Raw genomic sequence first — 14,628 nt, 5'->3', positions numbered from 1 at the left:
AAAAATGGGCAAAACAGTCACAAAAGACCATATACTGTATGATTCCATTTATATGAAATATCCAGGCAAACCCATAGAGACATAATGTAAAGACGTAGTTACCAGGAGCCTGGGGGTGTGGAGAAGGGCTCCCCACCCATTAGTGACTGCTAATGGGTTTCTTTGTGGGTGATGAAAATGTTCTAATATTGACTGTGATGATGGTTGCACAAATCTATGTTAAAAACCATTAAATAAATTGTATACTATGTGAAATATACTTAATATCTTAACAAAGGTGTTATTTGCCTGCAAAATAGGCAAAAGATTTAAACAGATACTTCACAGAAGATACGCAAACAGCCAAAAGGCACATGAAAATAAATGTTAAACATCATTACCTATCAGGGAAATACAAATGAAAGTCACAATGGATATCACTACTCATTTCCTAGGATGGCTAAAATTTACAGGACTGACAATACCAAGTGCTGACAATGATGCAGAGCAACCAAAACTCTACTACACAGCTGGTGGGAAAGCAAAATGGATCCACTTTGGAAGACAGTTTGGCAGTAACTTGTAAGGTTAAATACATGTTTACCATATGATCAGACATTCCACTTTGAGGACTTTACCCAAGAGATGAAGACATATATCCACATGAAAACTTGTACATGAAAACTGACAGAGGTTTTATTCATAAAAGCCCCAAACTGGAAATAACCCATATGTTCATCAATGTACATATGTATAAACAAATTGTAGTTAATCAATGCAACAGAATACATGATTACATTTATTTAAAATTCTGGAAAAGGCAAATCTAGTCCCCATCAACAAAAAGCAGATCAGGGACTGCCTTGGGTCAGGAAACTGGGTGGTGAGGATCAACTGTATGGGGGCATAAGAGCAATTTTTGGAATGAGAGAACTGTTTCACATCCAGACTGTAGTGATAGTGATATGGGCAAACATATTCACCAAAACTCAAAGGGTGCATTTTATTTTGTATTAATTATATCTAATAATGCTGGTTTTTTAAAAACATATATATACATACACACGTGTGTGTGTGTGTGTGTGTGTGTGGTGTGTGTGTATCTCACACACTGCCTGACCTAGTATTCCATTTCCAGGAATCTATCCATGGTAAAATACATGTATACTCAGATGTTCAAGGAAAAATCATTCTAATCAAATACTAACAGAGAAAAAATCACCAAGACACACCATTAGGTAAAAGAAGTAGGTTAAATAACGCATATCACATGTTCCCACTTGTTGAAAAATATGTAAAACAAATATGACCACAGTTCCATGATTGGAAGGCTGAAGGAAGACTTCAGGCCTTACTCTGTACCATTTCACTCATTTACAAAGTGAAAGTATTCATGAATTGCTTGGGTAGTTTTTTAAAGACTGAAAACAAAACAGGAAGTTTGGGTGTTTGTGTTTTTTTAAGAAGAGTCACCAAATTTGAGAAGGAATCATTCTTTAGTCAAAGCCAGGACATCAGCAAGAACAAAGATTTAGTAAAAATACAGTCTCTCTCACACACACACACACAAAACATTTGCTATATCTTATAAGAAAGAGAGTATTGAGAGAAACTCCAAACTTAAATTCTCATCCCCCGAGAGTGCACACAGGGGTCTCCTCCTGAGAAGAGGGTGTTCCTAGGTTCTGAGGCATCTCTGAGACTACAACCTCCTTCTAGAAGAAAACTAGACTGGGCATCCGAGAGTTTCTGTGGGTTTGTGACCTCACACTAAGCTAACCAAGGGGCAACACCTGACATTCGTTTGCTGCATGAAACAGTCCCCCAAACTCATCTACAGTTTGATTTTTAGAAACTCAAGTATTCAATAATTCTTACCACTCTCAACTCCCCAACAAAATCACTGAAGTGCCACCAGCTTGCAAGTAAGAATGCCCGAACCTCTCTGGATGGGGGAGAGGACCTTGAGGGGTGACGTCAGAGCAGAGCTCTGGGAACTGGAAGCAGCTGTCCCTCCTGCAACTGGACGAAGGGGTTCCCCCCACTCACCTTGAAAGCTACAGCTCTTCCAGATATGGAACAAGCAGATCTGATCACTCTCCTCTTGGGTGGCAGTGTTTAGGGACACAGAACCTGTGTCTCTTCTTTCTACAAAGAAAGACCACAAAGATGTGTCACCAGTGCTTCTGATAGGGGGCTGGAGTAGTTCAAGGTACAAAGGAGAGAGAACAGAATTCATTCATTCCTCCGCATGAGGCAAAAGTGGGCAAGGCAACCTCACAAAATCTTATAATGTTCTAGATGAAAGCACCCTCAGACACACAGGTGGACCCTCTCCGCCTTCTAGGGAGGAATTCGGGAGCCCAAGGCCATATGACTGCTGCCAAATCCAGGACATCATCGTCGGGGTTAGCTTTTTCTCAGCTCTGGCTGTGCACTCAATTAACTAGGAGACCTGTTTATAAACACAAGTGCTCAGCTCTCCCTCAGACTGACTCAATCAGAAGCTTTCAACAGTGGAACCTGGGACACTAATAGGGAGGGGTGGGGAACCACTAACCAACACATTTTCCTTCTGTATCTACTGCTGTGATTACCCCACAGAACAAGTGAAGGCTGCATTTTATGAACTAGATTTGATTCCAAAAGCAAATGAACTGTGAGAACTGGGTTCCAATACCAAGAAAAAATAATTAATGGAAAGCCTACAATTCAAAATGAAACCTAATTTAGGTTAATTGTAAGAATTTCCCAGATGGCATAATGGTAAAGAATCCACCTGCCATTGCAAGGAGACACAAGAGACGCCAGTTTGACCCCTGGGTTGGGAAATATCCTGGAGTAGGAAATGGCACCCCACTCCAGTACTCTTGCCTGGAAAATCCCATGGACAGAGGAGCCTGATAGGCTGCAGTTCATGGGGTCTCGAAGAGTCGGACATGACTGAGTGACTTCACTTTCACTTTTCACTTTCATGCAGTGGAGAAGGAAATGGCAACCCACTCCAGTGTTCTTGCCTGGAGAATCCAGGGACGGGAGAGCCTGGTGGGCTGCCATCTATGGGGTCACACAGAGTTGGGCACGACTAAAGCGACTTAGCGGCAGCAGCAGCAGCAGACATCCACAGGCTGGACCTTAAAGCTCACACCTGTGGCACTTTAGAGGTTGCCTCCCTCTCCCTCCAGGGGCAGGTATCCTTCCCTGCCTTTTTAACAAGGCCATAATCCAACTGATACTCTTTAACAATCTATTAAAGCAAAATCGTTTGCTTCTAGGCTTCCTACTATTCGAAGAAACTAACCTAAAGGAATTGAAGAAAATGTAAAGGAAACATACAGTGAGGACACCTTTCAAATATAAATCTCAGATAAGTTTAGAGTGGTAAGTTAGTTTGCTGGTCATCCTGGCATTAATAATTTAGGAAGTGGTCTATTAAAAATCCTAGGTTATCAGTACAGCTAACAAGTTGGGGGAGCTGTGTCTCAGAGACAACAAGGTAGAAGCAAGGCCCAGGACACTGCCAGGACATGGCAAGGACTCAAATTTGTTGAATGAGAAAATGGACTATCAGGAAGGCCAGCCAGCAGCAGATAGTGTGAAATTCACAGGACACCAAGGCATAGTTGCCTCCCTGGTACTGAAACATGGTATTCACTTCCCACAGTGTAACAGGTACTCAAGAAATGCTTACTGGGACTTCCCTGGTGGTCCAGTGGTTAAGAATCCACCTTGCAATGCAGGGGACAGGAGTTTGATCTCTGGTCAGAGAACTAATAGCTGACGTGCGGCAGAGCAACTAAGCCCATGCAAGGCAATTAGAGTCTGTGCTCTGTGACCAAAGATCCTGTGTGATGCAATGAAGATCCCACATGCCACAACTAAGACCCGACACAGTCTAGTCACAAGCTTTATATAAAAAGAGAAATGCTTACTAAAGAAACAATCTCTGCTCAAAATTCCCCCATATGCCTGTCGCTAAGCATGACATTCCTCAAAAAATAAAAATAAAAAGTATCCTGGCAGGTTCACCATTCAACAAATCAGTGACAACTGTGGCCCAGCAGGTACCACTTGGAGATGAGCACTGAACTAAGTAAGTTTGCAATGATGAAAAAAAATTCCATTCATGTCAAAAGAGAGCCAAAATTAAAATATGCTTCATTCAAAAAAATAGATAAAATGTGACTCATGCACTTATCAAAAAAAAAAAAATCTCAACAGAACATAATGCAAAGGATGGCCCCAGAACTGTAGAGCATGGCATTCTTAACTGCAGGGTCCTTCACAGGAAAACAAGCTCTCCAGGGCAGAAGAGGGAAGACTAGATAGGGAGAAGCAGTATCACTCATTTCCATGCAGATCTCAGGCCCAGAGGGAATTCACCCACAGTCCACACCAACCCAAATTTGTTTAAAATGTGTTTGTTCACAGCTCTGATTTCAACTCATCTTCACAGCCCCCACTGCCTGGAAAGGGGTGGCCAACTCCCTTTTTCTCAGAGCAGCATAGACTTGCCCAAAGTTACACATTCCATTTGGCAGCCAGCTGGAATCCAGGAGCCCCAGCCCAGAGCCTTACCGGAAGTCCCCTGTGACTGCGAGGGTAGAGGTGGCACCCGGATGGAGGCAGAGCTTTTACTCTTGATGTCATGAGCATTTCTGTAAATGGAAGGCAGCTTGCTCACCAGCTCCGGCCTCATACCCAACTTCTCCAGTTTTTCCAGGTTCTCAGAATTAGAGAAATCATGGGATCTCTTACAGCCAGTGCCAAACTTGCATTCACCCTGTGAAAAATACTGGCAGACATGGAGCTTGATACAGTGCTTTTTAAAGGAACAAGAGCCATACGGTCCATCTCCTTTGTTGTAATGAAGGCAGATCTGTTAACGAAGAAGGAAAAAAGACAGGAGCTTAGAAAGGCCTCACATGACACTACCTCCTTACTGAGCAGTCTCTGGTTAACTGATGTTCCTCCAGAGACCTAGCCAAGGCTGTGACCCTCTCGTGACATGGGTCACAAGCTCTGAGAACACCCCTCACTCTAGATGGACAACTGCCCTTGGTAAATGGGAACCAAGAGGACAGCAGACTGCCCAGAGCAAGCCTCTCTGGTTGGGAAAAAAAAAAACAAAACTTCCAGCTGATCAGAGCTGCTCCCTTCATGAGACAACATTTTAATGTAACTCACACAGGAGCATCCTAACAATCCCTGCATTCTACTGACTGACCCCAATTCACTGATTCACCAACTCCCTCTAACCCAGGACCTAGCTTCTCCCAACTCTTTTTTTCTCCAATTTAAGGTCAAAGAGGCTCTGAGGGTTTCAAGAAGGCCAAATACAGCCCTTTCAAAATAAGACTCAGTGAAGTTAACAGGCTTGCTCTGAGTCACAGTTATCTAGTACACCTGGCACAGGTGGTGTCTGCTGAACTGGGTTGTTGGTAAGGTGGGGCTTGAACTTCAATAAGCTGTTCCTTCTCCTCTATATTCCACATTCCTAGAGCTGGGAACCAAGCCAGAGACCATCATGGGCCCACCCACTCAACTCATAGGCATCATATCAAACAGAGCGCTGCAGAACTCAGACCTAGATCATCAGGGACCACCTTCTGGGGATGGAAGCCCCGGGGAGAAGATCAGCAACAGCTGGGCCCTAACTTTGATCCAGTCACTTACAAGCTGCCTGACCTCAAGCAGGCCACTCACCAGCTCTGAGATTCTGTTTCTTAATCCCCTAAATGGGACTAATGCCATCTACAAAGCTGGGCTATTGTGAGAATTAAATGAAAAATATATAAAGTGACTAGAACCAGTGGGTGTTCAGTTCATGGCAACAACCCCTCAACAGTCATCTGATGATGAGGGGACTAGCCTGAGAGCAGCAGTCCTGAAGGAAAGCAGTACTGGATCCAAGCTTTTAGCCCGTGTGATAGCACTGTGTCCTGAACCACCTCACACAGCCCAGGAGACAGACTGCACATTCCAGATGATTCACTTCTGCTGATTCACTTCTCAAACCACTAACAAGGTGATTGCTCCAAAAAGTTAATGCCTACCCTCCCAACACAACCTCGCTCCAACTCCCTCCTGTGACACAGGAGTCTGTGCAGATGAACCTCCACCCACCTAGTTCTCTCTCTCCCTCCCACCCTAAATCCAGGTCATGCTGACGTACACACTGTGTCCTGACCAGGCAGGCTCTCTGCCTCCCTCTTCCCAGACCTTCATCCTCCACTCATCCTCTAGCACTCAAAGCAACCACCATCTGCTCCAGGACTCCTTCCCTGGTGCCCAAACTGTGCCCCTGAGACCAGAGCACCAACTCCCAACTAAAGCAATGACAATCCCACTAAAGCACTGACAACCAACAGCACCTTGCTATCAACCGCCAACTTGTCCCACCCAGTAGCTGTGCCCCGCCTGGAAGAGCAGAAGGGGCTTCTCATCTCCTTAATGCCAGTGCCTCACCTGTAGTGGATACGCAATAAAGATTAACTGAATTAAATTGATACTAATTTTCAAAAGGCAAAGAAAATCAATTAATACATATTATGTACCAGTCATTTGCTCTATAGCATCTTTCTCAAATAAGTGATTCAATTGAATAATAATTCATTAAAATATAAATATTTTGTTATTAAATATCATTAACATATATCCATCTCATCTCTGTCGCCTCATCCAAGGAGGGCCAGAACAGCCCACAGAACCCATGCTGGCCAGAGAATGACCTCTCAGATCTGCTGCAGAGCGCAGCCAACACTCGGCCTGGCTGCCATCCTGCGTACACAGAGTCCCCGCCCTCAGAGGCAGGCCATTCTGGAGAGACACAGATGTTGCCAACAGGGACTTCAGCTCAGAACTTTGTGCTGGCTGGGCAGAAGCTTATGGGGAACTGCAGTGCAGTCAGGATCCTTTCTGACCAAATCTCCTTTCCTTCCCCTCTCCTGCCACAGATTTCAGGGCACTATCACCACATGGAGGCTCCCCCACCTTCCTCTGCTCCCCCGAAATAAATCTCTCCCACTTTCAATTACATCTTGGTGTCCACTTCTCTTAGGACTTGAATTCGTCCATGACCACTGCAGTGAGCTTCAAAACAAGTAGTTTCTGTCTGAAGTGCAGTATGAGAATTCACAATGACCCAAGTTAGAAAACTGCCCCACAGACCTCCAGAGCCCCGTGGTACCTGCATTTTTCTAAGTCCTGCTAGACAAGAAGGGGCTGGCTGGAATCCCAACCCCCACTAAGCTCTGTGTAATAACTGGCTGCAATCATTGGCCAAACAATCTCCCCCAACTGCTGGGGTCCAGCCTCAGCAGAGTCCAGGGATACCCTCAAGATGAACGGCATTGGCAAACGAATGAATGACACGGGGAGACCAAGCTTCGGTGAGCGAGGCCCGTAACTTTATTTTCAAAAGGGGCTTTTATACCCTGACTTGTACATAGAGGAAAATGAAAGATGCAAGGTCATGCAGAGTCAGCTCAAACACTCCAGCGGTTTTGCCCTTATTGAAACCAGGATTTTTTTCTGCATACCTTTCCTATAAACAAGGGTCCTATGTTGTGTACATTATCTTCTGGCCTTGGAGGCCTGTTGACATTTTATGACCCTTTTTTTGATAAAGGTTGATCAACCAGAAAACTTGTTTTCCCTTGAAGTGTTTTTTCTTTATACCTCTAATCTGTGTCAGCCTCAGAAAGTACTAAACAAAGTTACATTCTCATGGAGCAAAGGTGCAGTGGGTTACAACAAAAAAAAAGAACTTATTAGCTCAAAGGTCTGATGTGGTTAATACCAAGGCTACTACCTGTTTTTCTTACATTCCAACTATATTAACTAATGCACTCCCAGGCACACAATGGATAAGGGATATGGGAACCTGGCAGCAAGCATTGGCTCAACAATGAAACCCTTCACCAGTATTATTTTAATAAAACTTTTTTACCCCTCAAAGGGCTCTATATTTTTAGAATGCTTAGGGTTCCCGTGTCATGGTTGGGATGTTGTGAACAAGCATATGCATAGGTATAAGAGTCTGGATAAACCTGCCAAGCAAGCTAGAATGCTAACAGTGGGGTTTGAATTGAAATGCTCCTTTCATGTCCAGGAGACTTATCAACTAGAGCACTAAGTTGATTTTCTCCAGAGAAAGGTGGTCGGGGATAGCCCCCTGTTAATGTCAGAAGAGTTGGTGAAAGCATAATATAGTAAACAGTAGACAGACAGATTTTGGTTTGGGGTAGATGCTAGAGCAGGTCCAGGGAGTCCCTCAAGTCCTGATTTGCCTTGCTTGTCAGGTCTCCTCCACATGACCTTGTCATGGGTGGGATCTCCCGTGCTGGCTGCCGGCACCCAACCTCACAGAAGCCCTGCTTAGGAGGTACCAGCCCAACTGACATAGAAGGAAAGAAGGCTTCAAGAAGTGGCAAGGTTGGTGCAAGGTCACAGATCTAAAAATCAGCAGAGGCGGGAATCCAGTCCAGGGCTCCCAACAGGCAGACCTCAGTGATCACTGTTGGGCCCTTGGAGTTTCTTCTGCTATAGTGTTTCCCTGTCTTCCAACTTCCTGGCCTCTTCCTCATCACTTACCCTCGGGCCCACCCCTCCTGGCACTCACCTCTGGCAAGAGCAAGGGGTCGTTCTGAAACAGGAGCATGCAGAGCTCACCGAAGTTGAGGTGGTCCAAGCCATGTGTTTTCAGCACGCTTATGTTGTGATTGGACATCAAGTTGTGGCCGTTCCTACAGTCCTTCCTGCAAACAAACAGGGCTAGGGTCACAGCTGAAATGTCTCCCCACCAAACTCTTATGCTGAAGTCTTAACCCCCAGTACTTCAGAAGTGACTGTATTTGGAGCCTTTCAAAAAAGTGATCAAGTTAAAAATGAAGTCACAGTGGGGGTGGGAGTTGGGGGGAGCAGGGGCTAATCCAATCTGACTGGTGTCTTTATTAAAAAAAAGGCAGGGGGATCAGGACACAGAGAGAAGACAATGTGAAGATACAAGGAGAAGATGGCATCTACAAGCCAAGGAGAGATGCCTCAGAATATGTTGACAGCGTGACCTCTGACTTCTAGACTCCAGAACTGTGAAAAAATAAGTTTCTTAAGCTACCCAGTCTGTGGAACCTTATTACAGCAGCCTGAGCAAACTGAAACGACTGGCAAAATCAATCTTTAAGATAATTTTTCAGGAATAGTTCCTGACATTGTTTAAAAACATCAGAGAAAACCTGCATGTCCATTAAAAATCATAGTGCTCATCTGTAAAAGAAGAGATGGTACCTTGTGAGTTTTAGGCCCAGGGAAGCACCTCTCAGCAGGTATTTAGTGAGACTTACAGGGCCATTTCCCGAACAGTCAGTGTGCCAGTCACTGAGCACTTACTGGCATTTAACATTGGCTGAATAAATGAGTGTGGATGGCTTATGATTACAGGTGTGTATACACACACGTACACAGACACACCATTGAGGCCCAGCCCTTTTTTCTGCTCCCTTCTTCCAGTCTTTTGATCAACAATTGCCTCTTGAAAACTCACTGCGAGCCAGGAACTGGCATTATGCCCCAAAGAGCCAAAGATAAGCCTTCAAATGATCACCTGGGTCAACAGAACCCAGCAGAGTCACGTAAATCACACCTGCTTGACTCAGACACTGCCATACCTATGATAAGCATCTCAAAAGAAAATTGAATCACTGACTAACCCGTACTTCCCCTGGGCTCCCCCAACTTAGTAAAGAGCAACTTCCCTCTTGCACTGCACAGGCCAAAAACCATGGAGTCATCCAACCCCGCTCCTCTCTAGTGGATACACAGACATTGAGAAGACTCTAAAATGTGGGAAGCGCAAGGTCAGCTGTGCTCAGAATCCATCAGCAAACAGAGTGGCACCTGATCCTGACAGGAGTGGGGAAGCAATCAGGGAGGGTGCCTGAATGGTATAAAGTCTAAGCCTGATACTAAGGGCTGAGGAACCAGGCACTGAGAGCAGCAAAGACCATTCTAGGCAGAAAAGTGAAAGTGTTGGTCGCTCAGTAGTGTCTGACTCTTTGTGATCCCATGGACTGCAGCCTGCCAGGCTTCTCTGTCTATGGAATTCCCTAGACAAGAATACTGGAGTGGGTAGCCATTCCTTTTTCCAGGGTATCTTCCTGACCCAGGGATCGAACCCAGGTCTCCTGCACTGCAGGCGGATTCTTTAAGATCTGAGGCACCAGGGAAGCCCCATTCTGGGCAGAGGGGCTTCATAATTACAATGATGATGATGATGATGGCTACTAAAAGGGCATTTATCACAAACCAGCGTTTGCTTAAAAGTTTTGTGAGTTAACTCACAGTGTCCTCAACAAGCCTATAAGGTGGGTAATACAATCCCATTTTGGAGATAAGAGAACTGAGGCTCAGATAAAAACTAATTTGCCTAAGATCACTCAACTGGCAAGGGGCAGAGCCAAGGCAGAGACAAGGCAGGCTTGTCTTGGGGCTGGGTTCTTGACCACTTGCTCACTGTCCCCTAAGCAAAGGATGGAATAAGGGACCTGGGACCCTCTCCAGAGGTCACCAACAAAAGCAGCAGTGATGATCTATGTCTGCAACAGCTGATCCTGCAGTTGAGGAGGACAGAGAGCTTCACAGGGAAAGCACAGAACATGCAGCTGACCACACCCTTTCTCTCTTATGTGATCCGGAAACAGTCAAAGAAGGAAGGTTCAAGAAACTGTCCTGTGTAAACCACAAAGAAGACGGAAAAAAAAAAAAAAAAAACCAACAACACAGAACTCAAGATCATCCAGGCCTATAAATACTAGACTTCCAAGACAAAATCTGACCCCAACTTTGGGAATTAGCCTATCTAAAGATAGCAGGTCTGTTATCTTTATTTTACCAACTACAGACATCAACAAGACCCACTAGTGATCTGTCATTAGATCCCTCCATCTACCACCTACTGTATCTACCTTCCTCTCTGCATGCTGCTCCTCCTTCCACCCTGAGATGCTGCCTCTCCACCAGCCCCTGAAGGCTCAATTGCCCTGGCGCTCCACCCTCAGCTTCCACCTCAGATTAGACCCACCCTTGCTGCTGCAGCCATAGTAAATGCTGCCCCAAAACTCCCAAAACCTGCATCTCAGTATCCTGGCAATCCTCCCAAGTTTCAGACCTGGAGAGCTACCCTCTGGGCACTCTTCAAAACAAAACCCTCTCCCACTCTCTGTCAACAGTAAGAAAGATGTCATCTCCTAGTGGACGATAATAAAGAAAAATGAGTCATCAATTATCGAATCCTGTCACCCTCCTCTTACCAGCTCTCCCAAATTTCTCATACATACATCCATTCCTCATAAGGCCTTATCTGGGTCTTGAAATATCTGAATCTAAGGATTTCTGGGCAGCTGCTTCTCAGGGACATTTACCAGCTCCTTCTGCATCCAGGCAGAGACATCCTGTGGTGCTTGGGTCATGGACAGAAAAATAGCTACCATTCCAGAACTGGCCCATAAAAATCTCCCACTAGCCCTCTACTATCCATCTTCTGTACCTGCTCCTTGGAACCTGATACCCAGACAGCCTGTAAGAGTCATGGGTTGAAGAGGACAGAGTCTAGATCTGCCAGCCTGGGTCCCTAAATGACTATATGGATCAAGGTCCATACTTCACGCTGTTAAATCTCACAATTAGACCTGATGTGAGCATGAAGTAAGGTCTATCCTGTTGAGGCAGAAAAAAGAAAAATAACTAAAATTCTTCCAGATGACTGGACTAGCTTCCAAACGGAATCATCGTAAGTAAGTAAGTAAAGTCACTCAGTCGTGTCCGACTCTTTGTGACCCCGTGGACTGCAGCCCACCAGGCTCCTCAGTCCATGGGATTCTCCAGGCAAGAATACTGGAGTGGGTTGCCATTTCCTTCTCCAGGGGAATCTTCCCAACCCAGGGATCAAACCTGGGTCTCCCGCATTGGAGGCAGACGCTTTAACCTCTGAGCCACCACTATGAGCATGCATACCACTATCTAAGCTATCTTCCTACAATGCACACCTGATGGCTGCGCTCTTCTGCTTCTTGACGGGCTCCCATTACCTTCAGGGTGAGGTCCCAATTCTTTAGCATTTACCTCTTGAATCTACTCCACAAGCGCCTCACTGAGCGCCTGCCAGGTACAGAGCACAGAGCTGAGGGCCGGGAGAGGCCAGCCAGGACGAAGACGGAGGGGTCTCTGTTCTCCTGAGTTTACGTTCTACTGAAAACAGTGGGGAGGCCATGATAGGCGCTATGAGAAAAGTAAACAGAACGTGATGGAGAAGAAAGAAAGGGGCTCAAAGGAAAGAGATGCCTGAGTCGAGCTGAAGGATACACCAGGCAAACTAGGAAAGGCGGTCCAGGAGAGCAGAGGTCACCCGATGAGCAAAGGCTGGAGTTATACCCGGGCCGGAAGGGCACCGTGAGGAGCCCAGGATGGAGGGCCGGCGAGGACCCGTTCAGTTCCCTCAGGGGCACTAGGGGCCAGGGTTAGAAGCTTGCATTGTATTCCAAATGCAACGGAAGCCGCTGGCGTCTAGTCAGCAGGTGAAGAGCTTTCAAAAGATCCCTTCCGTGGCGGGGCAGAGAGCGCTGAGCGGCCCTCAGAGCGGGCTGTGGGCCCCGGGGGCCGCGGGCCCACCCCCACCCCGGTTCGGCCACTCCCAAGCTGTCCCTCCCCGTGCTGGGCCCTCGGTCCCTCTCCGAGGCCACCGCTCGACGCGGAGGCCCACGCCCAGTTCCACGTATTCAGAAAGCGCTCAATAAACTTTCGCTGAAGAGAAAGGAGGGGGAGGGGCGCAGGCCAAGGTACAGCCCCCTCATCATCTCTCCCCAAAAATGACGAAGGGCGGGGAGCGAAGAAGACGCCCTCCCCGCGGTCGGGCTCCCGGCGCGGCGCCTTACCCGTCCCTGAGGAACTTGCACTTGCCGTAGAACAAAAACTTGCAGAGGTGCAGCTGCGCGCACAGCCCCGCGCAGCCCGGCTTCGGGCCCAGATGGGCGCCGCAGAGCCGCAGCGGCGACACGGCCAGCACCACGCGCTCGACGGCCGCCGCGCCCGCCCCGGCCGCCCGCTGCGCCACCACGAAGCGCCCGCGCTCCCGCAGCAGCCGGTCCAGCACTTCGCCGACGACGCTCGGCCGCACGCGGCGCCGTAGCTCCTCCAGCTCCAAGGAGCCCCCGGCCGCGCACAGCACCTGGGTCACCTCACGGAGGAGGGCGGCCGGCGCCATTGTCGTCGGGCCCGCGACTGGAGGGGCGCAGGCGGCTCCCGCGGGGAGGAGACTGCGGCTGAAAACGAAACTGAAAGCTCCCCCCGACCGGGGGAGAACAGAACCCAGTGGCTTCGCCACGCCTCCGGCTCTCAGCTGAGCGGAGCTCGGCGCCTTCCGGCACCGGGCCCCTCAGCTGTGCGCGCCCGCCCCGTCGGAAGCCCGCAGGAGCTTCTTCAGCGTCCGGGGGACTCGGCGACGAGTCCCCTCAGAGTGCTGACAGGAAGAAAGTCAACCCAGCCTAGGGGTCGCGCTTGGCGTTCTGGTAGCGCCTTCGCCGGGACGAGGCTGGGTGGGGCCGCCCGGGAGCGCGCGCCGCCCGCTTTTGACCCGGGCGTCGGGAAATAGCGCGGCAGGCGGACCGCGCACCTTTGCGCCGGGCGCTGGGCGGAGCGGCCTGGGACGCGCACTTACGAACCGCCAGGCGGCGTCGCGCGAGTCAAACGCTAGGCGCTGAGGGAAACCGCGAAGACGCCCTGGGGCCCCCTCAGGTGGAAGCAATCGCCCAGAGTCGCGAAGGCGGCCTCAGTGTTACTTTCTGTTCGGCGCAGGCTGTGAATCGCTTGTTTTAAACGCGAAAATCCCTTCTTTTCAAAGGAAAACCATTTCTCCCCGCGCCTGCTGAATGGGCTATATTAAAGGCCATGGGGGCACAGGAACACCTCACGGACATGGCTGACTGACATGTGACGTGTTAGAGCCCTTTGGGAAAATAATCCCGAAACAGTTACTAATGTTTAATGTGCGTGATCTTTTACCCATTTTTCTGAGAATCTTCTAGAAGTAAAAGGAACGGTAGGTAAGGTACGTACAGAAGCATTTGTGTGGAGGAAGTAGGGAGATGGGAGCAACGCGGTTGATCGTTATCCAGACCGGGACACAGCTCTAACCAGCGAGCGTTAAATCTGTGCCTATTGACCTGGAAAGACATCTATGATGTGTTGTGAAGTGAAAAAAGAAAGCTGTATAAAAATGTCTAAATCGGTAGCAAGAAGCGAATCCCGTGTGTGTGTGTGTGTGTGTGTGTGTGTGTGTGTGTGAGAGAGAGAGAGAGAGAGAGAGAGAATGTGAATGTGGTGGAATATTTTTGAACTGGCGGAGAAAGCTGAGGCAGGACCAGGGCTGTGGGCACTGATATTGTAGGAAGTATGCAGTAGGAGGTGTTAGCAAAGTGGGAAAGAAAGTTGAGGGGCGGAAAGATTGTGCGGGAAAAAAATACTTACCGTAGTCTATTAACTTAAAATGAACATAAAATTCTAGTTTTAATATTACTACCAAAGTGCTATTAAGTGCTGTTAAGCTACCAAAGATCTATTAAGTGTAGGGATGAAGAGTAGATAGTAACACGGACA

At 47.8% G+C, this 14,628-nt stretch overlaps 1 protein-coding gene across 2 annotated transcripts in view; it reads right to left on the bottom strand.

Moving 5' to 3' along the window:
- PARP12 (poly(ADP-ribose) polymerase family member 12) overlaps positions 1–14,303 on the bottom strand; it is a 44,877-nt gene extending 30,574 nt beyond the window's left edge. Inside the window, exons 1-4 of one of the 2 annotated variants that reach the window (XM_018046870.1) lie at positions 12,909–14,303; positions 8,603–8,738; positions 4,558–4,858; positions 2,029–2,127 (exon numbers count right to left, since the gene is read on the bottom strand). In XM_018046870.1, the coding sequence (XP_017902359.1) occupies positions 2,029–2,127; positions 4,558–4,858; positions 8,603–8,738; positions 12,909–13,237 (865 nt within the window). In that variant the 5' untranslated portion in view covers positions 13,238–14,303. The remainder of the gene's footprint in view (positions 1–2,028; positions 2,128–4,557; positions 4,859–8,602; positions 8,739–12,908) is intronic. The other variant, XM_013963533.2, reaches the window with a different exon arrangement.

This window comes from Capra hircus, chromosome 4 (genome assembly GCF_001704415.2).
Source record: "Capra hircus breed San Clemente chromosome 4, ASM170441v1, whole genome shotgun sequence".
In the NCBI taxonomy this organism is placed as follows: domain Eukaryota; kingdom Metazoa; phylum Chordata; class Mammalia; order Artiodactyla; family Bovidae; genus Capra; species Capra hircus.
This window is presented reverse-complemented; position numbering and strand designations above follow the sequence as displayed.